Source organism: Pseudopodoces humilis, chromosome 4 (genome assembly GCF_049639895.1).
Source record: "Pseudopodoces humilis isolate 2021_Gansu_Grassland_sample_001 chromosome 4, ASM4963989v1, whole genome shotgun sequence".
Taxonomy (NCBI): Eukaryota; Metazoa; Chordata; class Aves; order Passeriformes; family Paridae; genus Pseudopodoces; species Pseudopodoces humilis.
The window spans coordinates 49,735,686-49,762,563 of record NC_142203.1 but is presented as its reverse complement, the minus strand read 5'-3'; the positions used below and the strand labels follow the sequence as shown (position 1 = coordinate 49,762,563).

Sequence of the window (26,878 nt, the reverse complement as noted above, 5' to 3'; positions counted from 1 at the left end):
TTACTGGCATTTCAGTTCAGAACTCATTTACTTGACAGATCTAACTACAAATCAGTGTGGTGGCCAACTTTGTGATGTAACATTTAATTTTGTGGAATATGAAAGCTATTGTTAATTACAATTCCATTAAATATCTAATAATGTGAAAAATAGAACTGTTGCTATTGATCTGCGCAGCTTCTCATGAAGCAGAACTGCAGGACTTTTGAGTGTGTCCCTCTTCCCCTTTGGCCAAAAAAGTACCAATGGTGCATCATTCAAGCATGGGATATCCAGGAAAACAACACAGATATTAACAGTGGCATTTCTGCTTTTGCAAGCATCAACAGTAGGACTTCTGATTTTTCAGCATCTTTTCCCAGATTCCCTGTCTCTCTCCATATTTCTCTGATCCCACAAATAAATGATTGTCCCGTCAAGTCAGATGCTATTGGGTTCATGTGATGCCCAAGGCAAGTCACTGACTCTTGGGCAATTTCACTGAGCTATTTCCTTGTTCCAAAATAGGAACACATGAAAAAAGCATATTGTAGGCAGGACTGGCTCAGAATGAGTAGAAGATGGGGATGAGTAGTGATGGGAACTGTGAAGTAATTTTGGTGTTTCTTTTCTGTCACCCAAATCATTGACTTCTTCCAAAGAAGTCACTGCAGTTTTTCTGGGAAAAGGTAAGACTACCCATTAATTACTTTGTGTGACAGGGCTACACATGATAAGCTTACCAAGGAAAAATAAAGTAATGTAACAGTGGTTTTGTTGAACCAGTTTGCTCTGTAGTTGGAAGCAGGAGACATAATTTCATAAACCAGTCTGGATCGGTGAGGCAGGCAATCATGATACAGCATCCTAAACAAGCTAGGACTCACCAGAGGAAAGCCACAATCCTTTTTTTGTGTTGAGGCAGAACACAATTCTCACAAGCAGTGAGAATTGAATAGAAGACAAAAGAGTATATGTGTTCCACCTGTAGCACAAATGCATCTGTGTCTTTTTTTATGTCTCTCACTCATGATGTCATCATAAATTAAAAGATAGAGTGATGAAAAATGAAATGATGCATCCATTGATAAAGCTGTTTGATAGAACAAAATAATTTTATATTGGAAAGGGGATCCATCAGTCACCTAATCCAATCTTCCACTCAAAGCAGTGTAACATCTTAAAAAAATTGCCCAAGCTTCGTCCTGTAAAGTTCGGTGCATTTGTAAGGATGGAGATTCACAATCTCACTGGAGTGTTTGACTAGGCTCATAGTGACTTTTTTTTTTGTAATAACGTCCCTTTAGATGAAAACTAAGATGAAATGGGTTCTGCAAATATTAGGTAATTGCTTGATGAATTCTTGTAAAATTAATCTGATGAAAGCTAAGAAAATGTAACTTGATAGTTTCATGGATGTAGAACAGTCCTAGCAAATGCAAGTTCAGATGCCAATGTTGTACACTGCTCTAAATGGTTATAAAACCATCGAAAAATCACGGGTAAAATCAAAAGCAAAATTTGAGTACATAAATTTTGCAGAATGCTTTATATATTTTTTTGGATGCATGCACATTCTCAGTAATGCAGAGAAGTAAGCTTCCAACATAGTCAGTTTCCTTATGACATAAAGCCTGAATAAGATCGGCCTACAAGCTGTGCTATTGGTGCATGTTATACACTGTCATAAGAGTTGGGTAGTTTCTGCTATTGTGCAAATAGGATAGAGCTTTGAAAATCTTTGCTGTTACACGAATCAGATTGCAATGACCTGCATAAAGATCTGATGTGAGTATAGCACTGATAAAATGCATGTTGATATTTCCTGTATTTCTGACTGATGTATTGCAAGTTTTTTCCTAGATTCTTAAGATTTACTTAAGTTTATTTTAAAATTTTTACTGGGATACAGACTCTGATTCTGAATGAAGGACTGGATAAGTTCCAGATCCTAAAACACAGGTCCATATAATTTCTAACCCTGATATTTTTAGAAGCTGAAACTGTCTTGCAACTCTCCCTTCTATCACAGGCAAAGGCAGAGAAGTGGTGCTGGTGAGCCTCTTCAACTTATGCATGACAATGTAGTTCTTAGTAAATATTTCATCCTGAACTTCAGGGAGAAAAAACCCTCTGTATATATTTGTATTTATATATTCCTGTTTAATTTCTTTTAATTGTTACTAACACACTACTAACACACCAACAGTGTAGTTAGTACTAATAGTCCTAATATTTACTAACTATTGCAGACAATAGATTGTTTTGATTGTACAGCAAGCCTGGAGACTTTTACCTTCTGCATCCCAGAAAAAGCACAGGCTATAAAGAGAAGTTCTTGTGCCTCTCTGAGAAATCTTTCTTTAGAAACTGGAGATATGAAAGAAAATTCACAGTGTATCATGTCAGAGTTTCAGCCTGTATTCATTAATGTTGCTAGCAGCTGAAAGGCTCTGAAAGGTTCTGTAATATACAACCACTTTTTAAATGTAACAAAATTTCATGCAAATTCTATCCTAGTATCTAGAGGAAAAAAAAATTGCAGCCATATTAGAATGATTGTATTTGTTATGGAACAAAAAACTGACAGTGGAAAATAATCAACAGATGACACTTAAACAATGCAGGGAAAGTGAGAATTCAGAGATAGTGTGAGCAAAGGATGAAGTGAGAAATTATGTCTTTTCACCTGAAAGATGAAGTGAGATGGAGAGCAGACTGAAATTATGCAAATAGGCTGTCACAGGTAAACATCAGGAACAAAGCAATTGTCCCAACAATAAATTGCCTGTGTGGTGAGGTGGGCAATGAGGGACGGCAACAAGTGTGCAAAAGACAGAGGAAGAACAGCAGGTGAGATTGTATATGGATAAGGGTGATTAGAGAGAAAGAGAACAAGAGATTATGTCCACAGAATATACTGAGGCTAGAGATCTGGCCTTCCAACAAATTTTATATGCATGGTTAGGGTTTATTATGAAATTCCTGAAGTAGAAACAAAGTACTTTCTTTGTGAGATATGGAATAGCTGTAGTTTGAATCAGGATCTAATCCCTGTTTTTTTTGTTTATTCTGTTGTTTATTTTCTGACCTAGGATTTTTAAACTTTTTTTCTTTAACTTTTTGGTTTGCTTCTTTTTTTTAAACCGGATCCTTCATTGAAAGCAAAATCAGTTGAGCCATGTTATGAGGATGTCAAAAGGTTGTGTTTTTCTGCACATGGGAGTGTCAGAAGGAAATTGTTGTAAAAAGCTTGCTTCCATTGCAGAATGCACAGAAGGCAGGGGAGCTTCAGTAACAGAAAGAGACAAAACTGTGATTGGGACCATATAATCTTTTGCTGTGTACATAGGTGCATGAGAAAATAGTCTCTTTCCTAACTAAGTGAACATAAAACTTCATTTCATGCAGGGAGAGTCAAACAGAGCCAAGCCGGATGCCTGTTAACATAGCTTGATTGCTTTTGATTCAGATGAGTTTGTCATTTTAAGTTATTTCCAGAAGACACTGTTCTGTGCTTAGTATGGGTTCTAGCTTTGCAGTACAATAAAATAGAGTATAGAAGGAGAGGGATTAGGAAAAGCATGGTCTGAGCTGATCTCAGCTCAATAATGTTGCAGAGTCTGAGCAGCAGAGTAAAAACATTGAATGCAGGAGTGGATAGATCAATTGCAATATTGGTGTTTCAAATCCATAACAAAGTCTACCAGCTCAAGATGTCTCAGGATGTAAGACCACTTGCAACACCTTGTTTGCTAAAATGTATGGGACAGTTCATGTGGAAGTGGACACAAGCCAACTGTGCAGCTCCCAGCCATGGAGTTAATTTCCTTATATTTAGTTATGTTCCTTGAAAGAACACTTGTGTTATACCTGCTAAAACCAAGCAGGATCACATCATAAGTGGGATACCTTGGTCTGCAGGGAAATACAATTCAAAGAAGGGTCTGTCTACCACAGCCATTAAGCTTTCTATAAAAGGACCAAGTACCCCTTCCTTAGTCCTCTAATAAGGAAGTCCTTTCATCTTCCAGAATGAAATCTGAGTGATTATTGTGAACTTCCGTGTTGATTTGACTCCTGCTTTAAACCTGGAGGAAAGCCAGTGTGCTTGAAAGCTTGTTTAGCTTTTCGAACTGTTCTGATTATTCTGGTGGAAGATATTGGTCTACAAAACTCTCCTTGCTTAATGCTGCTAAGTTTCATTATGCAGACATTAAATGTGTTTACTGTTCTAAATCATCCATTTGCTGGAATACAAATATTTTAGTAGCTGAAACAATGTTTCCAGGAAAGGGCTTTCCATTATTTATTAGACTATAAGGCCCCAGAATCTGTGACAGTGCCTCTGGTTGTTTTGTTTAATGGACAGCACAAGGACTTTGGTCAGCATCTTTTGTTAAATTTGTATTGGGAATTACCACAGAACTACGGAACCACAGAACGATTTGAGTTGAAGGAACCTTTAAAGGCCATCTACTCCAACCCCCCTGCCATGTGCAAGAGCAATCACACCAAGGGCAGTAACTAAAGGTAGTTCCAGAGAATCTTATACTAAGATGCTTCTTTTATTTAAGAAAAGCATTATGACCTTTCATGAATGAAATGAATAGGATTTAATTTACATTACTCATATGTGCGTTTCAATCTTTATTAGGAAGGAGTAGACTGCAAAATATTCTGTGATCTTCATGTTCATTTGCTTAAAATACTTCCTACAAACTTTAAATTATGAACATCGTGAGAGTTGTCACTAATGCCAAATCAGTCCTAACTCTTATGACCAGATTGGTCATAAGATTACTAACCCACTGTGGTTCACATGAGTGTTTTCTGAAAACAGGATCCAGTAAATAACAATATACACACAGCAAAGACGTCTATACAAAGCACGGCTACTTAAACAAACTACCCCAACTTTTGCTCAAGAGCTCCACGGTTTAAGCATCTAGCAGATTCATGTTCATATTTTGCTACTAGTTTAAGTTCCTGAGAGCATTCTTGTAACACCCAGCCTTGTCAAGATAAGCACCTTTTCATCTCTGAATGTAGAATGGAATGAAGTCTATACACCATGTTGAAAATGGAATAATATTGTTGCATAGAGCATAGAGCTTGTACAGTTTGAAATGGGAATGAGTCTAAATTTTCCAAAGGAACAAGAAATATCTTTCTCACTCCTTACAAGAAGGATTTTGGATATTCACTTTAGATTTTATGTTAAGTAAAGGCAAAAATTACCCCTTTTTTGAGACAAGTGTTATAAACTCTCTGTACACATGAACTGGGACCAGGACTAAAGTCACAGGCATAACCAAATGAATGAATTAAGAGAAGAAAAACACTTAGTAGCATTTTGATCTTTGGTGGAATTTTAGCAATTTATTATCATGGCCATCCGGATTTCAGTCACCATTCACTATGAAAATTTACCAGAATATGCTACTTGTGGGCCAATGAAGTCAAGTATGGGTTTCAACTTTGTATTTTCAGGAAAGCAAAAAAGCTGTACAAAAAGATAAGGTTATATTTCTCATTTTCCCTGATCATAGTCATACTTTTTTTTTTATTGATCCAGTTCAAACTTTTTGTTTTGGCCCTACACCTCCATTGAAAGTATTACAACTCATAAAAAGCCATTATGATCTTTAGATGTTTGATGTGATGCTTTTCACCACCTCAACTATCCAAGGTTTTTTTAACTTAACTCTCATAATCACAGAGCACTTGCTTTTTCTTCTGCAGGTTGGTCTGGGAAATCAGTTCACTGATAGCACCTGAATTGCTCTTGAAATATCATGTTATTCCTTACTATTCTCAGATGTGTATTTTCATTTCCTTGCTACGCTGCAATAAGCATTAAGCGCTGATTTTTATGGAAGCATTCCTTCTTTTATCCCTGTGAATTTGTAACAGGCATATGATTAATACACTTTAGAAGTGGCCTTTTGCTTAACAGAAAAACAAAAGACAGTGCATAAGCTTAGGATAACTTAGGATAGTTGTGTGGAAGGACTACTGAAGAGCAGGGCATGACAAGTGTTTTATGAAAAGCAGGGAGAACATGAGGGTTATTCTGTAACTTCATGAATAGTTAGTAGTGCAAGCTCAGAAGAAATCACATTCCAGATGCTGGTGCAGACTTCTCTGTGGAAGTATGTCAGAGCCACATGATGAAGTTGCATAGGTAGATTGCACTGAGATTGCACAACTTGACGTCTGCTAGTGAGATTATGGAAATAAAGAAGGATGCCTTCTAACACAGATCCTTGCTGACAAATCCTTAATGTTTCTAGTACACATCTATGCTAATAGGTCTTTGATCTTTCTAATACAGATCCTTCCTGATTCCCATAAGCATCCTATGACTGCTTTCTGTATCACAAGTTAAATATTTAACTTTAATTTATTTTATTAAATAAATACATATTTGAATTTTTTTGGTGTATTTATATTATGTGTATTGCTGTTCTAAAACTACTCCCTCTGGTCAGGCAAGCCTGACTTGATATTTAATAATCATGATTATCTGCTGGGGCTTTGATTGTACATCTTTTTATTTTTATTATCAGTAATAAGTGTATTTTTAAAAATTCTATTCCTTGCATTATAAAATAAACATGCTCTGCATTCTCAATGTACTCTGAACTATAAAAAGAGAGCAGAATACCTAAAATGTCTCACATAAGGTTAATCCAGGGACCCAAACATTGATGTGAAATATTGTTCCATTCTCCATCCAGTTCTTCCCCTTATGTCCATCTTCTTCTAGGTAAGCTGTGTGGCAAAGTGAGCATAGCAGGAGACTGAGGATGGTAAATAGAAACCATCTTTACTTCTGCATCTGGAAAATAGAGATACTGATAATGTTTATTAGCTCCTTTCTCACACAGCCATAGTAATTATGGTTCATCACACATTAAGTAGTGATAGATTCAGTCCTCTGATAAAGGTAACTAGCTTTCATTTACATGAGTCTGCTTACAGTAGTTTGCATATCAACCATTATTTATGATATCCTATGATTAAGGTCTAAATTTCCAGAAAATGTCCCATAATTTTGGCTGCTAATTTGCTAAAGTTTGAGCCTCACGTTCCAAGATACTGAAAGCTCAAGGGTAGAAGCAATGAGAGAAATGCTGCACCTGAGAAAATTGGAACCAGAATGTTTCAAGCTGAGCCCACAAAATAATAGGGAAGTAAAATTAAACCCCTCCTCCAGTAAGTCTAACTCTGAGGAAGTCTAAAATTGCTCCTTCATTTCTTTACTTCCTTGTAGTTTATTTCTGGATCTTATTCACTGGGTTTTTTTCAGATTATACTGCATATTAGCAAGATTTAGTCAAAGTAATTCTTCTGTCTTCTCTCATTAGCTTTGTTATAAATTTTGCCCCGATGTTTTTGTTTGGGTTTTTTCTCCTTTTAGTTATGTTGATCTGTATACAATAGTATGAAAAATATATGACAGTTTGCTTGCTACTGGAACACAAATACACTCTTTCTAAAACCGTACTTTCTTCTTTTGCATTATTGCAAAATGTATTGTTGGTTTACTTTCAGTAATACAATGCAATTTGTACATGTCAGACATTGCCATATGTAAAGTGAAAGAATAGCAGCAGTAACCCTTTATTCTAATCCTTTCTGAAGCAAACTTCAATTTACCCATTTCCACTGCCAGGTATTTCCTGGTCTTTAGGTTTAAGGCAATAAGAAACTGCAAAATACCCCATGCAAAACAGAGTCGAAACAAAAGCAGGGTTAAAAATCTTGTAAACTAGACATTTGTTAGTGCAGACAGTTTAAAAATCTGCTTGTTCATTAATCTCTCCTGCATGGAGAGGTTTTCAATCAAAGTTGCAATTCCCTTTCAGACTATTTAAAACTGCTTGCAAACTACAAATCCTGAAAATGTCACCAGTGGAGTTATGGAAATGTTTCATTTCTCTTTATTGCCACTGTTTCATTGCCATTGCTTCATATTCTTTGTGTGTGCATGAGTTGCTCTAGTAAGGATTTTCCTTGTTTCTGCTGGTAGCCTAGTGTTTGTTTCTGGTTTTGCTGTTTATGAGCTGTGATGCATTTTAAAGGCTAGCATGGCTCTGATCTGCCTCAGGTGTTGCAAGTTCTAACGCAATCCTACTTTTATTTCAGTTCTACCTGAGAAAATGTTCCAGATCCTCACAATACTGTTGCTGGAAACACAGTTCTCCATGGTTTCAGGTAAGAGAAAAAGTGCCTTTCAATTCTACTAGCAGAACCAGTGCAGCTTTTAGTATGTGGGCTTTAGCACCTCCAGCGATACTTGTATGAATGGTCTGTAATGTCTTGAGCCTTTGCTTTCCATCTTAAAGAAGGCACTGGCACTGTCTGAGCACAGGACACGTGTCCATCACTTTCCAGAGTCAGTCTTCTTTAACATATTGTGTATCGGCAGCTGAGATGTCCAGCACCAGTGGCATGGCTGCGAGAGGGATGATGACCAAAGCAACCAATGTCCACTGGGAAATATAACAATCTCAGTGTGAGCCAGAGTGAAGTAAAATCACTTGTGTTCCCCTGTCCATGTCTGTAGAAGAAGCAGCTTGGCTAAAACCCAGATGGAGCTTGGCACTTTTCACATAATTTTTTCCCTTCTTACACTTGTATTAGAACGAATAAACAAACATTGCTAAGGGGAACCTAGCAATGCTAAGGTTTCCTTGTAAGTATTTCAGAGGCACATACAATAAAAAGAATACATGAGCAGTTGCATGGACTTCTCTTTGGAATATAGCTACCAACACTTCCAAGTACTCCTTGTAGAATCCTGAATTGTCTACCAATATATGGTACATACAATATGTAGTAACAAGATAGTAGTAACAAGGTATATTGAACGATGTATTATAAATAATGCTGCCATATCAAGTACACTTTAAAGTGGCAACCTATTCGTAACAATATTAATTTCAGATTGGGTGTATGGCTAAGATTATTTTGATGTATTTTCTGTAATATTGTTGCATGTATCTGAGAAAATGTATGACATCAATTGATACTAACAGTTCCAGGTTTGCGGAGAGTGTAATTGCTACATAGCAATTCTGAACTATACAGGTTTATCCAGTGCAACTCTTATAGGAGTAACATTGATCTGTCTTTTTGTAAAGGATAATAAAATTAGATGTACAATTTCCACAATTAATTGTTGGTTTTACTACAGCCTTAGGACATGTAAGAGAACATATCATAGTCTGATAAAAATGGTCCCTGTGTAACCACTGGCCTCGCCTTAAGTTACTCATAAAATGTGAAAAAAACCCACAAAACCCCAAACTAGGTCATTTTGCCCTCATCTTTCAGATTCTGTAATCAGTACAGAATATAGATTATTTGCTATAATTACTATATGGTAAAAATATTAGTGTGAATATGAACAAAAAATGCTTAAAACTTTTAGTCAAATCAGTAACCATATACTTCTGACTATCTGTATAAAGTATCTGACACAGTTTTGCCCACATTTAAAGAAAATTAGAACATATGATGAAACTAACTGAACTGTTCTCTTTTCCTCACATAGCTTTACTTACAGTTGAAGTTCCTCAACAGCTCTACACTGCGGAGTATGGGAGCAATGTGACCATGGAATGCAGATTCCCTGTGAATGGCTCCATAGATCTAGGACTTCTGACTGTTCTTTGGGAGCAGAAAAGGCAGGGCTGGTTGAAATCAAAAGAAGTGTACACATTGCGTAATGGGAAGGTACTCCATCCATCTCAACATCCCGATTACATAGGAAGAGCATCACTTCTGCACCGTGAACTGAAGTTGGGACGAGCCATCCTTCAGATCACCAATGTGAAGCTCACAGATGCAGGATCATACCTTTGTCTCATTGAGTACCAGGGAGTGGACTACAAGTACATTGCTTTGGAAGTAAAAGGTGAGTGGTTAAATTAAATGTAAATGAGATGTCTCTACTTAATTCCTACAAATTCGTAGAAATTATTTAATCTGAAGCAATTTGTTGCTAGTTGTCTCACCAAAACTTTGTTCTCCATGCCCAGCTGAAGCAAAGCAGTTGTCTTAGAGGTGGCTAGCCTTTTGTTCAACAGCTGAGCTCCTCCAGGAGCACCCAGTGCCAGGGAGGGACAGCATCCGTTCTCTTTCCATCCTTCTTCCTTTCCCCTTCTTTCTACAGCCTCTTCTCCAGTGTCACCACCTCCCTCCTCTCCTTTGATCCCCTGCCTTGTTGGGTCACCCTCTGGCCATTCCGAAAAGTTTCTCAGAGATGCCTCGATGTACTTATGAACCCTGCTACAACTACCCAAGTGGCTAGGATTCCCCAAGTGACTGCAGCTCCCAGAGCACGGACATGTGATTTTCTGTGTTCATTGAAGCCAAATGGGCATTAGTAATAATGGTTGCTTTATTACTATGTTACTGGACAGCATGACAGACCAGATCTTTGAAAACACTTCTGGTGTTTCCCACTAATTGTGTGTTTGTGTGATGCAAGGCAGCATTAGTTTCCCACACAGATATTTAAATAACAGTCTTTATCAAATGCAAAAATAGACATTCTTAAGACCCACATCTGAAAAGTCAATTTTGTTCTAATATGATGAAAATATTACACTGTTTATAAGCTATACTAAAACAAACATGAAAATCAGTCTTCCTGGAAGTGGCATATTTTAAAAGTGAAAATAAGGGTCCCATAAGATTCCACTTGTCTCCTCTGTCTTAATAAATTATAAATTTAGTGTCAACTGCTGTCCTGTAAGAAGTACTGGAGCATGTTCTTTTGCTGTAGGCATGGTAAGGATGGAAGAAACAATTTTGCATTGTTCTACAAAATATCCTTCATAATTTTAAATAAGCATCCATCCCACAGATATACCCAGAGACAATACATAGCATTAAAGCAGGGAAAATGAAGTGGGAAAATGACTATCATTGCATACAACAATTTCACTCAACAACTTCTTATGCAGCATCTTACAAGAGAATAAACACTCAAGTAATGAGAATACCAGGTGAAGACACATTTGTTTTCATGTGCCAGTCAGAAGGCTTTCCTCTGGCAGAGGTTTTCTGGCAAAGTGAGAACTTCAATCTCAGTGGACCTGCAAATACCACTTATACACTGACTGCAGATGGCCTCTACAATGTCACCAGCATCCTCACAATCAAACCAAACATGAGTGAGAACTACACCTGTGTCTTCTGGAATAAAGAACTGAATGGAGAAACTTCAGCTTACATTTCCACTTTAGGTTTGTATGACCTTGAACTTGTACACAGCAGTGTTCATACGTATATCATGGTCTCCATCACTGGAGTTCAGTCCTAGAAATCAGTCTAATATTGATTCTTGGGAAACTGAATAAGTCCGTATTATTTATGTATTTGAAGTCCCAGCTTCCAGTCCAACAAACCAGTCTGTATTTTTCTATATGTTTTAATTTTAGGGTAGCTTTCATTATTTTCCTGCCAGTACAGAGGGAATCTTTTCAGCTGCATGGGTATCCTCCCTGATAGTCTCCTAGTTTTTGTTCTGTTGTTCTAGCTAGTTGTCTACCTTGACTTCAGCAAGGCTTTTTCCCATACTACCCTCATGGGTAAGCTCAGGAAATGTGGGTTAGATGAACAGGACCAAGAACTGGTTAAATGACAAAGCATAGAAGATTGTGATCAGAGGAATTGAATCAAGATGGAAGCCTGCCATTGGCATTCCCCAAGGATCAATACTGGGTCCAGGCTTATTCAATTTATCAAGAACCCAGACAAAGGAATCAAAAGCATCCTCCACGGGTTTGCTGGTGACACTAAACTGGGGGTAGTGTCTGATTCACTTGAAGGCTCTGCTGCCATTCCATAGACCTTGATCAGCTGGAGGGTTGGGCAGAGAGAAACTTAATGAGGTTGAACTGAGTGTAAGGTACTGCACCTGGGGAGAAAGTGCTTCACATGCCAGCACAGGCTGGGGTCTGACCTCTGCAAAGTGGTTCTGCAAAGGACCTGGGAGTCCTGGCAGACAAAAAGCTCTCCATGAGCCAGCCAAGAAAGCTAATAGTATCCTGCGGTGTATTAGGAAGAGCATTGCCAGCAGGTCAAGGCAGATGACCCTACCTCTTTACTCAGCAGTAGTGAGGCCACATCTGGAGTGCTGTGCCCAGTTCTGGGATCCTCAAGACATGAGAGGGAAGGAGGTACTGGAGAGGGTTCAGCGACAGCCACAAGGAAGATGAGGGGTCTGGTGCATCTCTCTTATGCAGAGACACTGTTTAGTTTAGATAAGACTGAGAGGGGGTCTCATCAATATATATAAATATTTCAAAGGCCAATACAGTGGTGCCAGACTCAAATGCCTTACAAATTATTTGACTTGTTTTTGTAAGGCTTTTTACAGTAATGTTTCAGAATAAATTATTCATAAAATGAGTGTAAACCACTCTGCTGATAAATTTTAAAAATCCTTTGTTCAGTCAGAGCAAGACTTCAGATAAACAGAGCTGATAACTTGATAAAACATGCCTGTTTTCTAAGTGATAAATTTACTTTCCTTTCATGTTTTTGACAGCTTTAACGAGTACACAGTATAGTGGACAAAAAATCCTGATCTCTTTAATCATCCCCATATGTGTGACTGTAGCTGTCCTTCTCTCTGCACTAATAACATTTCAGAAGAGAAAATCATTCAAGAATGAGCAACCCAAAAAAGGTACATTTTACTTCAGATAGTGAAACTTCTCACTATTTCTTTATTTTTTCCTGTGAACAACCTTTAGGAAATTTGAGTAACTCTAGACACACTTACAGGACTTGGTCACTGACCATTTTATTTCTAGATGACAAGAGGGTAGAAAATGAAATCTTGGATAATTTGAGATGGGTTTTATTTGCCTCACTGTATTATACTCTGTGAGACAAAGTGTATGGAAATGTACATTTTTAAAACTGACCAGTCAGTATTCTGTACAGAGTACAAACAAACTTTGCTTTGGGTAAGGAGCACCTGTAAAAGCACAGCTTGAATAGTTTTTTCTTCACAGCTACGAAGACATTGTGGCCTCAGTGTCTTATACAGAATTTTTATTTTTCAACTCCATTATGGCAATATAACTAAAATGGTGTGATACAGGACTATCCTAGTATTTCTTTCCTTGTTTGCCTGCGCAGTAGTGCAAAAGTAATAAAGCAAACAGAATATTATTCTAGTATTTTCTTGCACATGAACAGAATCCAGTAAACCAGACAAATATATTTATAGTAATGAAAAGAGAGTCTTAACATTATGACTTCAGAATTTGATTAAAGTTTTGAAAAAGAAAATAAGTGTAGATAAGTTTATTTATTTGATATGATTTCATAATAAACTTAACTGCTTGCAGCTCAGCTTAATCTAAAGGTTTGTTGAATTGTATTGTTTCTTTCAAATCTAGAAATGTTTAAGCTAAACTTGTATGTATTTACTTTAACAGACAGGAAAAGAAAACTGAACCCTAATGCAAAGGATGAGAACAGTAAGTTATAGCCAATTCTTTAAATTTACATTTACAGATTTTTCTTTTTTACATTTAAAATCTGAAAAAAATATGAAGATTGCAACCTAAATAATATTACAGTGAAACACAGAGTAGTTTTCAGTTTAAATTCTTATGAGTTATTTTAAGAATGCAGTTTCTAAAGTTGGCTTTCTCTTGGGCAATAAAAATTTATAAATATTGGTTGCCTTTCACTGAGGTACAGCTTTCATACACAGCTCAGCACATACCTCCGTATATTAAGTGGGGTTCTGGTAGGTTTGGCTGAGAAGGATACTCAGAAATCTGGTTGTTTTGGAAAGCATCGAGTTTTTTACTGTGGATATAGTCTGTTATACTTTGGATCAGGCTACAGGTTTTGATAACAAATAAAATGATACCTCATTTATCTAGAATATTATGTCATCTCCTAGGCTACTTTTTGTCTTATGAGAATCTGTCTTGCCTAGACATCCAGGATTTTTTACATTTCAGAGGGAAGAAAATACTTTAAAAACTGTCAGGATGCATCTAACTGTTCTGTACTAAAACTGAACTGAAAAAATTAAAAACAAACCACCATAGAAAACTATAAATTGATATGACAAGAAAAGTCTTAATACACCTACTTAAATAAATAAGTTTTGTTACCTATAGATAAAAGCTTGACAGGTTAATGCATCGTGAGGAGAGAAGCTGTGGCCAGTGTTAGGTTCAGATCTACTCGGTTCAACCATAATTCCTTGGTGTGCAGACCCTCACATAGCATATTGAGGTCAGCCCTGAGGCCACCAAGGAGCACAAATGGAGTAATACCATGATGTAGCTAATCAAGTGAACACAGAGACAATTCAGGGCTTTTCCAAGGACAGGAGTTTTTTGAGAATCCACCCACCTTTCTCACTTGTAAAAAAATACATTAAGAAGTTGCCACCTTAAAAATAAATTTTGTAGGTGAAAGCTAGATTGGATGAAGAGGGCATGAATCCACTGATTTACAAATTGCCTCAGGTTGTCGTGTTTGAATCTTAACTGTAACTGTTTGATCCACTGCCATCAGTAGATATTACAGTTAAAATAACTCTTTCAGAAAGACACTTTCACCTTCCAGAAACCTTGCTGCAGTCAAAGTCTCATTCTTATTTTTCATGTGACAGTGTGAAACTTTAGTGGCATCATGCCATGCATTAATGAACACAAGCTCAAGGCAAGCAGCATTTTGGAGGACAGCGTTGGTGCATGTCTGGACACAATTCCAGTGCATATTGTCTGAGCATAGCTTGGCTTCCCCTGGCTTTTTGTATTACTTCTGTAGAATTTTTCCACCTTGTTGCCTCTTCTGTGCACTTAGTGAAATGAAGAAATTAAAGGAGACGAGGCTGCTGTTTGTGGTTTTACTTCTTCATTTTAATGACAAAAAACTTCGTCTTACTTGCAGCATGCAGTAAGTCAGATGACAAACATCTGTATTTCTCAACATTGGATATTTTTAAGAAACCCTGGAAAGAACCTTTTTTCCATCATGAGTAGGTAGCTGAAGCATAGAAGCCACAGATACTTTATCAGTGTCTTGGAAATGACCCATACAGTCCTGATTACAGGAACAAGGATTGTTAATGTTACCAGTTTTAACTTACAGCTCAAGCTGTAACAGAACTGAATATGCAGGACATTTAAACTAATCACTGAAATCCCAGTTCTGCACACTTTTAATCATATGCACGTATTTACTAACAATCATTACCATGGGTGCTCTTTAAAAATATTTCAGTTTTGTTATTTCATTTATATGGCTGAATATAAATTCAGTGATAGCTGAATTTATAATATTTATTTCATTTATATGGCTGAATATAAGTGATATTTATATCACTTATATATAAGTGATATAGTGAGTGATAGCTTTGTTATAATAGAAAATTCAGAATTTGGACTACAGATAAAAGAGATAATCTTTTCCTCAGAAAAGATTGCAGCAGATATTCTTGTAAATTATGACAGCTTTAAGAAACCACTGTAACATCAGCATGATCCAGAAGACTGAGCTTTCACTTTTTACCACTCAGTTTTTAAAATCAGCCCTTTTATTTTCTTAAATCACTGCAGATTTTTAAACTAATACTATTGCATTTTCTTTCTTTAAGGCGATGATTTTAGCTCTCAGACTGAGGCTTTATACTTATCAACTGTCACAGCTTCAAGAGACAGTGGGACTGTGGGTCTGTGAAAATTCTTCATCTTGCATGCTATAATTTGCACTTTTTCTATCTGTTTTGGGGACGTCAAAAGAAAATTACAGCACTTTAGTCTTGGGATAAAGAGTGAACTCATGGGGATGTATTTGCACTGCAGCGATGGAAAGCTATGCCTCCTCAAATACCATACCTTCTTGAAGTTACTGAGAACTATGCTGTCATGAAGTGTGGTTTACCACCACTGTGGAGAGGTCATCTGAGTGCCTTTGTAACACCTGACTTTTGGACTTACTGTTGCTCAAGGGATTTTTGTTTAAGAATGCTTTTATTAACTGTTTCAGTCTCAGGAATGGTGCTTGGATTCAAACATCTTGTGGAATTTGAATAAAAGCTGTAAATGCTATCTTATGTCAATTATCTTTCAGGTGGAAACACCATTACATGCCCATATCCCATTTCCAAATTTTCTAACACATTAAACAGGATATTACCACAAGTACCCATGATCATGGCAACATCTAAAAGATATTTCATATCACAAGAGCAATAAGAGGTTGAAATTGAATCAAATGACAGAAAAAAAACCAATCCAGCAATAAATCAACATTATGTTGCAGTAGAGAATTTTCATGTCTGTATAAAACCTCACAAGTAAGTAGGAAAAAAAACATGAACTGTGATGCTATGCCACATGACAGTATGAAGTCTCAAATGTGAACTGATTATTCAACAGAATTTTCTTTAGGACAAATTTCAAAGCGCAAGAGAAGCTCAGACAGGTTTCTGCATTGGTTATTTTTAAACAATAATTTTGCCTTTGTTCAGAGCCTTTTCCATGCCAGGCTGCTTTACTTCCTAATACTGGAATGCCAGATTTGGAAAAAACATCCAAAATGAAACAACTTTGCCTCTTAGATAGTCATGAGACAGTGAAGCAAGGGCACTGGGTAAGATTTGTCATACTGTTTTGGAAGACTGGTGGCTTTGGTAAGCTGTGTTTTCTACTAAGATAGATGTAACAAGACTGAAGAAAGGTGTTCACATGGAAGCTACTTCTGTCATGATCTCGCTCTTAAAAGAGTTCCATTGCTTTAAGCTTTTTTCACAGCACTTGCTCTTAATTTGGATGGGAACTGCTTCTCCAGTGTCACTTTGCAGCTATTTATTCCAGCAAAAGGTGGACCTACAGTGCTGCTAGGAGACCAGAACATCAGCAGTCATCCTCTCTTGTTTCACCAGGACAAGTGATTTTAAAAAGACTACCATTGATTTTACTCATGGAAGAGAAAAACTAACCTCTCTCTGACACCATCTGTACTTTAGTATCTATGTATTGCACCTTTAATTACCCTTTGTAGCCACTGGATTCAGCTGAGACAAATCCACACTAGACATGTCCTATGTCCTTGCTGACACGGCAAATCAGGCAGATGTCAGAGAATTAGAGGCAGCTTCTTGAAGCATTGGTTAGCTTAATATGGAATAGCAGCTTGAGAACTGCCCTGGCTTGCACCATTTAGCAATATTTAAGGTCAGTGCATAATGTCAAGCAATTTCTCTGTTTCAGATTTGTACTCTGCTGGGAACTATGAGCCCTTCTGTCAGCCATGGTGAAATCTAACCCACTGTGCTCCTGCAAAGAGTTAATTTTGCATTTTTCTGTCTATTTTTTCCTCATGAAAATGAAATGGGAGTAATTAAAACTGAATTTATGTGTATGAACATAAATAGTACACCGCAGTCTTTGCAATTAGATTATGGTGATACTATTTTTCCTTACTGAAATGGAAGTCATTCTGTCATTTTCTTTTACTGGTGAGTAAATGCTGCCTTGGTGTGGGCAGCAAAGAACAAGTGTGGGTAGCATTTCCTGACCATTTTACAGGCATGGCAAACACTACCCTGCTTTCCCTCTTACTGGATTGTACACTGAAAGGTTTCACCTGGCATCCCTAGGCAGAGGCAGTTTTCCAGTTTTCCACAACACTCCTATCCTCTATCCACTCCATTTCATTACGAATGGAACAATAGCACTGTTTACTGCAATAACTGTAAGAATACCTAGAAATGTATTTTGGCTCATGAGTTTCTATTTTCACCAGCTCTTGCTGGATGTTTATGAAGCTGACTGACACATCTGAGTATGTGAAAGTTAGCTTGTCAGCAGCTTGGCCAGTCTATATATGTGTATGAATTAATGCAAAGCTTGTCTTTTACTGTAAGCCATTGAGCATATGATATGTGTGTGATACAATGAATCTCTGTTCTTTCTGCTTCACCTACTGTTTTACACGCTGTTATCTCCAAACAGCTGAAGTGAATTTTCAGGCACAGATAAACTGCCTGCAAAATGTTTGAAGGGTTTGTGTTCTGTTTGTTTGTAGTGTTGTCTTTATGGGGTTTTTTTGGTGGTTGTTATTTTGTTCATTAGTTTTTTTAAAAAAATTTGGGTTGTTGGGGATTTTTGTTCACTTGGTGTTGTCGTCTTTTTGTTTGGTTTTTTTTTTTATAGTTTTGAACTTTACACTGAGTTTAGAGCTGGTGTTCTTAGACCATAAAACTATTAGGTGTTTTTAGAGTTTGACTTTAAAACTTGTACTCTCATCTGGTATCTTTGAGTGGCAGAAAGGATGCCTTGAATGAGAAGATTCTGTTACCCTTTCTGATATGTACTGCCTCTATTCATCTCCATACATTTGTTTCAATTATGTTAAAACCATACTGTTTCCCACCAAAACACTTATCTACCTAATCCACAAAATAGTTACAGAGGAAGGTTTTACAAACCACCTCTATAAAGTAAAGGGTCACTGTTACAGAAATCAGTCTAACTTCAAGCTTGTATTTTCTTTCTGTGGGGATGGGGATCAACTAAGCAACCCCCTTCTAATCCAAAATGACCTTTGACTGTAAATTTGTTGCTCAAATTAACTTCCATATCCTCTGTAATTATCTGACTTTTCTTTTACTCTGCTGAACATGTGGTCCAAAAGTACAGCCCCAGATCAATTACTATGATCTGGTTCAAGAAGATATCCTGGTTTTCCTCACCATGTTGTCAAGCATGCTCTGTAATACTTTTTTATAGCGAGTGCTTGGTAATATTTCACTCAAACTCCATATGCAGCCATATGGTAAAAAGTAGCTGAAACAGATAAGTGCATTGTGCAAATATTGTTAAAAGCTGACTTTAAAGAACTACTATTGGTTTTATTTTCATTATGTTTTTTCAGCAGATAATGTTTGTTTACTCACAAGCATATTTCCTTAAAGGGCTTTTCCAAGTGAGAAGTGAAACCTCTTTCATGCGAAGTCTGTGTTAAAAACCACCTTACATAAGGAATGATGCAGCAGAAATTTGCAGAGTGGGTTTAAGCTCAGTCCTTACACATGTTTTTCAAGCAGTAGGGTGAGATGATTACCTGAATCTCAGCTGGTGAAGGTGGGGCTTTCACCAGTGAGGTGGGGAATTTAATCTAGTCAGAAATTGGGGGTTCTAATCACAACATTGCTAGCAAAAGGATTTCTGTGCTTCTGGACAACACTATTTGTGTAAGAAATCAACATTTTTTCAGGTGATATGATGAGCATACTTTTTACAGAAGTAAAATAGGTAACTGTCAGTCTTAACTATGCAAATCTGGCACAACAGAGGCTAGCTATCAGCGAATAGATGTAGAAACTTGAGAAAGTTGCTGAGAAAGGAGAAGCTATTGGTGAGAATAGGGAACAGGAGAAGGTCAATAGTTGTTTTTTGTTTTTTTTACAAGAGGGACACAGAATGCTTGTGAAAATAATAAAGTCAGATGAAGCACTGTGAGCTCAAAGAACTTCCCAGTTAATATAAGCTGTAATTGCTGAGTGGTATTTCTGTAAATCCCCAAAATACTTCAGTCCTAGATCTGCCTCAGACTGGTAAGAAAACTGAGAGAGCAAGACAACTGAAAATTTATTGAGCAGAAGCAATATATTTAGCATCCATGCATAGTCTTTGGTTTTCTTTATGTTTGCTATGCATGTACTTTACACTCCTAAAGAGTTGTGAAGTAAATTGCAGGCCACAGAGGGCAGACCTTGCTGAGGTACTGGGGAATATGGCAGAGGTTAGAAGGTTAGAGCCTGCTTCTGGACTAATTAAATGCTCAAAACCAGGTGCAGAATCTAATTCACCAAATCTATGAGATGAAGAATCTGGTGAATTCCCTTCTGTGAAGTTTATTTAAATGAAATTTCACAGAGATAATGAGGATTAGTATATGTTGTGACTCAGAATGATTTCTACTGTCCCATACATTCTTCTCTTAACATAGGTTTAACTTCAGAAGAGACTACTCACTTGGTTGTTTTAATTGCCACTATGTTAGAGTGTATGAAGGACTGTTTGGTCCTTTATAAAAAGTCTTAAACTTCATTTCTATAAAGTTGTTCAGTTTTCCAAAACTAAAAATGCTTATGACAACTGCTGCAAGAGGACAGAAGGTTAGAGCCCCTTTCCTCCTAGAACCTCCACTGGGAGGAACTTTCTTGGGTTGGGTACTCCCGGATTTCCACAATGCTGAGTTGTACAATTGTAGCCCAGACTGCAGAGACAAGGGTGGAAAAAGTCCAAGGCTGGGAAGCATTTTCTTGTTTCAGCAAAGGCTGACTTGAAGAAGACATACTGTGGAAGCCAGTTCAGGGCACAAGCCAACCCTGCTCACTTAGTCACTGCTGACCTATCCAGTCTCTAATACTGCACACACCATTATTCTGGAGTGTGCACTGGGATAATGTAACACTCTTAGTGCTTCCAGGTGACTGGTTGTTGACTAAAACATTGAGATTTAGTTTTGAATTTGGCCTGACAGGAGAATTGCTCATGGGCAGAAGGTAAAAGTTTCTTGACTCAAACACAGAAAAGTAGGAATAGAACATAGAATAGGAACATAGAATGGTAGGAAGTGATTACTAAAATCTACTAGACAGACAGGATCCCAGTACCATGCAGAAAAGGTCAAGGATTTTTTCCAGTCAAATGCATGTTTTGAGCTTCATTCTTTAATTGATATGCCTCAGTTACTATAGCAGAATGCTCTGCCTAGTGGTGGTAAGCCAGCTTGAACAATACTCTATTTGAAAAAGCCATCAGTGATGGATGGAGGAGAGGGCACACACTGCTTTTGGTACTGCAGAATGCTGAAACTAGCTTGAGGCATCAATTCTAAACTTAAAACATTCTGAAAGGAAAAACAATGTTTCACAGCAAACTGTCTATGGTGATACAAGGTTCCTCCTGATAAAAGAATCAGTGATATTACTGGTATCTTATCCAAAGCTGCTGACTTGACACAGCTGGCCTAGAGACATTTGACTGATACTCACTTTACCCTATAAAAGCCCAGTCCCACTTTGTAATGGTAAGATCCCCTAACATATTCCTTCTCAGAATGCATGTGGATATTCCTTCCCTGAATAGTCACAGCCCTCAGGGTTAGTCCTCATGGCTAAGAAAGAGATGTGTCCATGGTCATCGGTATAGGGGGGAAACATCAGTATCTATTCAGTTATTATTTTTATAACTTTAATATAACTGATTCAATATTGTCTCAATAAATAGTGCACTATACTAGTACTTACAGCTATCTATACCGTATAGAAAGTAAATCTGATTAAAATATTTTAGTCTAATCATTATAATTATGATCAATTTAAAGAAAACATTTATTTATATAAATACATTTGGTTTGCCATCCTTAATCATTCAGGACAAAGTCATATAAAGGCTCAAGTACACCTACATAATCCTTCAGTTGCAAAGGTGTTAAGTATAAAGTATAATACAAATGTAAAGAAATAAGTATAATATAGTATAATATAAATGTAAAGAAACAAGTATAATATAAAGTAATAAACTGTTGGCCAAATCTGGGGCTAGGTTTGGATCCAGCACACAAAGAGTCCTCTCTGAGAAGGAGTTTAGAAAGCATGTATATCCTTTTTACAGTGAAAGGAAGGGTCTCCTTGATGAGCCTTGTGCAAAGATTCCATTCTGTCCATGACAGAATGTACACTGTCAGTAACAGCAGCCCAACAGAACTTAGCTACAGTTCTGGGCTACACTTAAAACATGCTCCTTGATATGTAATTTCAAGGCATAATCATAACTGATAATTAAGCTTCCTGTTTCCAAGCCTGCATAGTTTTTCTTTTTGTCATTGCCCTTTGTATATTATATGCTTGAGTACTCTTTGGATTTTGCCTGTCTGTGCAAGTGAAGATAGGATTGTTGTTAAGTGACTTATGTCACATAGGTTATTGGAGAAACAGTCCATCAGGATGGAAAGGAATTGTTTAGAAGACAATAGTGGCAGGGAGATGAAGGTATAAAGTGGCTGTATGCTAAATGCTTTGTAGTGGTTAGACTTCTTGAGAGTTTTAGAGAGGGGAGGATCAGAAGAAGCTTTTCAGTGAAAGAGGTAGAGCAAAACATATACAGCTCACTAGAGTGAGCTCCAGTAAATTTATGAAAGCGATTTTATGACCTGAGTCTTGTAACATTGGGGTCCTGGACATGGCAATAAAGAGACCTTCTCCAATTCTGTGCTTCTGTTTTAAAGACCACAGAAACCCTCTTTAACACAATCTGAGGTCTATACCTGTGAGGACACCAGCCTTCCTGGAGTTGAAACTTTTAAGACACTGTAAACCTTGCCCATAATTATTTTGTTTCTTAAGTATCTTTAATAAACAAGAATAAGAAGCTGCAGCTAGCCACTACTAAGCACTTGCTCAGAAACTGTTATTGCCTAGGCCTCTCACCAAATAATAGGTCTGTTTTAATAAAAAAGTATTGACCTTGGAGAGACACTTGTTCAAATCTGGGATTTATTCAGGAGAACAAGAACATGTACCCTGTTTTGATATGTGTTGAAAACTTACTTGACTTGAAAAACAGTTCTAGTCTTGCAGAGTCATGAAGTAAATGTTCCAGCAAAGGGGCCTACTGATGGTTTAGAAACCAGAAGCTTTACAGCAGAAATAAAGAAAAGATAAATTAAGGGTAAATTAAATTAAAGGGTAAACTAAACTGTTCTTCAGCCTTATGTAGCTGTGTGTAGCTAGATGCTCAGGCTTCCTCCACACCAGACTTTCATTTCATTGCTGTCTGACAGTGGGAGCTGTGGTACAGAGTACAGGTATGAGTTACTGCCCTGCCCATGGCTCTGCTTCTGCAGGCTTTGGCCAGCTGACGAGTGTGTGCATGCTGCTCACAGGCACATAGTGTTTTGCACAACTGGGCTTTGTGCCATTAAGATACACCCTGTGAAGACAAGCTACAAAGCAGGTTAAACCAATTATGTGAGCCAGTCTGCAGGAGCAGAAGTGACTGAACCTGTTTTAAACCCCTCCTAGTGGCTATGAACACCCCTGGAATTTTTTAAATTGTTAAATTTTCCATCAAAAAAGCCACAGCATCCAATAAGCTATAAGGAGATTAAAAAAAAAAAACAAACAAAAATGAGATAGGGAATCTGGCTTGTATTTTCAGCGTAATTATTAGAAATTTTCCACTTCATTAGATTAAAGCTGAATTGTTCTTTTTAGTAGTGTTTTCATAGGATATAATGCCTTCTAAAAATCCACTTTCCTTCAGGAAAAGAGAGGTTCTTCCTCTGGCTTTTGGTAAGCTAGGACATTATAAAGTTGCACTTGTTTTTCTTCAAAATCTGATACCTGTAGATTTCAGTGCTGCAAGCTGCATTTTGAAATATTCACAGAAGCACACTGGCATGCAGCAGACTATACTACAGCAAATATCCTTGAAAACAGGGATGTTCTTACATGCTTTCATAAAGCACCTGCCCAAAGAGCAGGCCATACACCCTACCATCACAGTACTATACTTATTTGAACTTTGGGAAACAGTTGCAGGTAAAAGCAGCAGGAAAATAGATGACTATGTTTCTGAAAAAAAGAAAATAACTACATTGAAAACTGAGATGGCTGCTTTCAGAAGGAACAAGGTAGTCTATTTTGGCCCCATTTTCTATCCTCAGTGTGACTCCTCCTAAGACTTCAGAAAGGGACTACTTCTTTGTACTGAATCTTGCTATTTGTCATCTGATCTACTTCACAAGAAGTAAGAATTTCCTTAGAAAGGGATTTAATTAGCTGACATTGTGTTTTTTTAAGTGAAGCATCAACACAGTATATCCTATCTGAGAATCTAAAAATGTTTTCCAAATATATTTTACTCATGAAGGAGGTAAGTATGTACCTCAATAAAAGCAGACTGAAGGACATGAAAGAAATAAAGTCACCTCTCTGAAGTTTCATTACAATTCTCATGTAACTAGTTTTACTATCCTTGCAAGGTAAACCATGAGTGAGCTGCAAGAGCAGGGCTGCCCCATGAGGGGCTAGGAGCCAGGAATAGAAGGCAACCTCAGCACCACATCCTCCCCAGCTGGGCTTAACACCAAGGTTAAGCAGGATGAGGATTGCTGACACATCTCTAAACAGTCAAGGTGATTAAGTCAAGTTCAAAACCCACCCAGGAGATCTGGCTAGGCACAGACAGCCAGGAGAGCCAGCCTCTACACAGGACTATTTACGGCATGCGCCAACGGCCTAGTCAGGAAAATCAGCAAGTCGGGATGACAGGGGACAGGACTGGGCACAGACCTACCTACAGCTCAGCTCAGGCAATGTTTAGGTGCCTGGGTATGAACTTGAAGGGAGGGTACATGGGCAGAGAATGCATTGCTGGGGTCACCAGTGAGGCTGGCCAGGGTAGCTAGAGCCGTGTTAGACACAGCCACCCAACAATGAAAGGTCCATTGCCTTCTATAACACAGCCTGTGTTCAGAATTCCTAGTTCTAATAGCAATCATCTTTGTACTAGAGTAGGATGTCTCCTAGAAGTCCTATTTTTAGAGAATTCTGGAGTATCTATGTTCCTTCTGCTTTAACTGTTGTATTTAACCACTGCCTTGCATATTGCTATTTTTAAATATTAAAGGGTTTGAAGTTTCTTTTGCAATAAAGAAACACAGATGTTCAAATATATTTATTCATACCAACATCTAAATGTCTGTTAACAAAAGTTAAGTCAGTTAACTTCCAGTTGTTCTTCATTACACAGCAGCACTATCATTTTCCTTGTGAAATTCAGAACAGTGGGATCTCAGCATAGATTTGGAAAACTCTGAGCAGAAATATAGCTGACATGATCCCTGCACCCACTCAAGATTTTTTTTCTGAAAGTACTAATTAAGGAAAAAACCTTGTCCTAGCTTCTCTTACAGCTAAGTTCTGCTGAACTGACCACAGTGCTGCTGACAGATCTTATCTCAAGTTAGGAGGACTGGTTACATGCTTTAGTGACCTATTCTCTTTTTTTCAAAATAAATTTTTTATATCTAAGGAGATGTCATTTGACATCTGCTTCTGACAGATAAATAGTGTGACTTTGCAATTTTACTGCTTCTTACAAGTCAGCAGACCAAAAGACTGGTACGGCTGATAATGCAATACAAAGTGCTAGACAACCTCTTTGCAGCAGTTCTGCCTTTACTGAATAGTCACGCTCAGGCAACGCCTTTAAATGAAAAGGAAGTGTTATACAAGGTATCACAGAGTACGGAGCCAAGTGATTTTCAGCTGAATAAATCATCAGCACAATTATCACAGACAGACCTAACGCCAAGAAGAGTAATGGAGAATTATAAAAAATATCTCATAATAAGGTCTCACCAACTAAAGAAAAAAAAAAACAAACTGCAAAATGCAAGACCAAAGCAAGTACTATTAAAAAAAAGAAAATTATGATAATAATTATGATACTTTCCTTCATCATCTCCACCACCCCAAAAGTGAATACACTGCTAAAAACCTGAAACAAGTTTGACTAAAGCAGCCCTGAGGATGTGAAAAGAAAATAGTTAAAAAGCTAAGCAAACTGTGCTGATATGCAGTTACTTAAGTGCTGTGCTGGCATACTGTGTGTCTCAAATAGCCACAGGATTCTAATGAGGGTCTTTAATCGGGAATTTGATAGTTAAATTAGTAAAGCCTTCTTTGTATGCTATACTAATAATTTTCAGTCCTATTTGCTGTTTGGTTCTTCTCCTCTTCTGCTGCCCACCTCTACATATTTCATATTTCAAACTTCTCTTGAGCAGTATGTGCCAACAGCTACAGAAAAAAAAAAGACAACATATTTGCTAATATTTTTACCTATATAAACACCAAGTCAGAGTACCACTCTCTGATGGGTGATGTTTCAAATAATCCCTTTCTCGCCAGTAAGTCTCTAAGGACTTTATTTTACTAATACAGAGATTGGAATATTTTATGCTATTTGACTATGACACCATCTCAAGTCAGAATTTATAAATACAATCAAACAAGCTGTCTGATGCCCAAACACTGTGCTCTGTACACAGATGTTGGGGGCACGTAAGGGCTGCTTCTGTATGCCACGGGAAATACAGCTTAAGTTGCTTCTCACAGGAGACAATGAGGGAAAACAACAGTATCACTGAGAAATCTGGTTATCATTCTTCTTCTTTTTAAAAAAAATATTTGCCGTGGTTTTTCTTCTTTCTAAGAATATTTGCTGTGCACTAGCAGCACTGCATTCATGCTAGTATGTACTTTGTAACATGAAAAATTTGGAATCTAGGTCTGGGGTTCCTACATTTTTAATGACACCTAGCCCTGGTGAAAGAGGCCAAACAGTGCCATTGACATGAAGGAGGCTTGTGTTTTACCTTCCATTTGCATCTTGAACCACCAGATTGCTAGTATTTCCACCGGGGTTTCTCAATAATGAAATTATAATGTCCTTGTTCTTGGTGCAAAATTCTGTATTTCTGCGCCTCCATTATTCTACTGGCAGAAGCTGAGTTTTCAGCTCCTTAATTCTGATTTGCATGTCATATTTGGAAATTTCTCTTGAGACCTTTAAACAAAGCACAAGACTCTACCTGTAACATGGGAATTTTAGTTTGCTACTTCAGCAAGAAGAATATTATTTCGGAATTTACATGTTTGTGAGAGTAGAAGAAAGGAGGGATGAAATCTCAGTATTTCAAGGACTATATAAAGTCTCACAAATCTAAGAATGTCACGTGACTCAAGATGAGCACTTCCTTTAAATACAGCTTTTTTCCAGGTTTTCCTGGGCAATGGCATACCTGGTTTTCC

At 37.5% G+C, this 26,878-nt stretch overlaps 1 protein-coding gene across 2 annotated transcripts; it reads left to right on the top strand.

The window, feature by feature from the left end:
* The first annotated feature begins 570 nt into the window (after window positions 1–570).
* On the top strand, window positions 571–16,091 carry LOC102107836 (programmed cell death 1 ligand 2). Of its 2 annotated transcripts, none has more exons than XM_088054410.1 (7): window positions 571–668; window positions 8,134–8,202; window positions 9,545–9,907; window positions 10,962–11,243; window positions 12,551–12,691; window positions 13,452–13,493; window positions 15,638–16,091. In XM_088054410.1, exons 2-7 carry the CDS (start codon window positions 8,148–8,150, stop codon window positions 15,718–15,720), a joined length of 966 nt encoding a protein of 321 aa, XP_087910536.1. In that variant the 5' UTR covers window positions 571–668; window positions 8,134–8,147; the 3' UTR covers window positions 15,721–16,091. The 2 variants fall into 2 exon arrangements, with proteins under 2 accessions (XP_087910536.1, XP_014107710.2); XM_014252235.2 differs by lacking the exon at window positions 571–668 and adding an exon at window positions 1,713–1,767.
* The last annotated feature ends 10,787 nt before the right edge of the window (window positions 16,092–26,878 follow it).

Excerpts from the sequence above, each read along its gene's own strand:
- LOC102107836 (XM_088054410.1), top strand. The coding sequence starts at position 8,148 with ATGTTCCAGATCCTCACAATACTGTTGCTGGAAACACAGTTCTCCATG. Across the intron at positions 8,203-9,544 it reads ACAGTTCTCCATGGTTTCAG|CTTTACTTACAGTTGAAGTT; the intron begins GTAAGAGAAAAA and ends TTCCTCACATAG. Across the intron at positions 11,244-12,550 it reads AGCTTACATTTCCACTTTAG|CTTTAACGAGTACACAGTAT; the intron begins GTTTGTATGACC and ends TGTTTTTGACAG.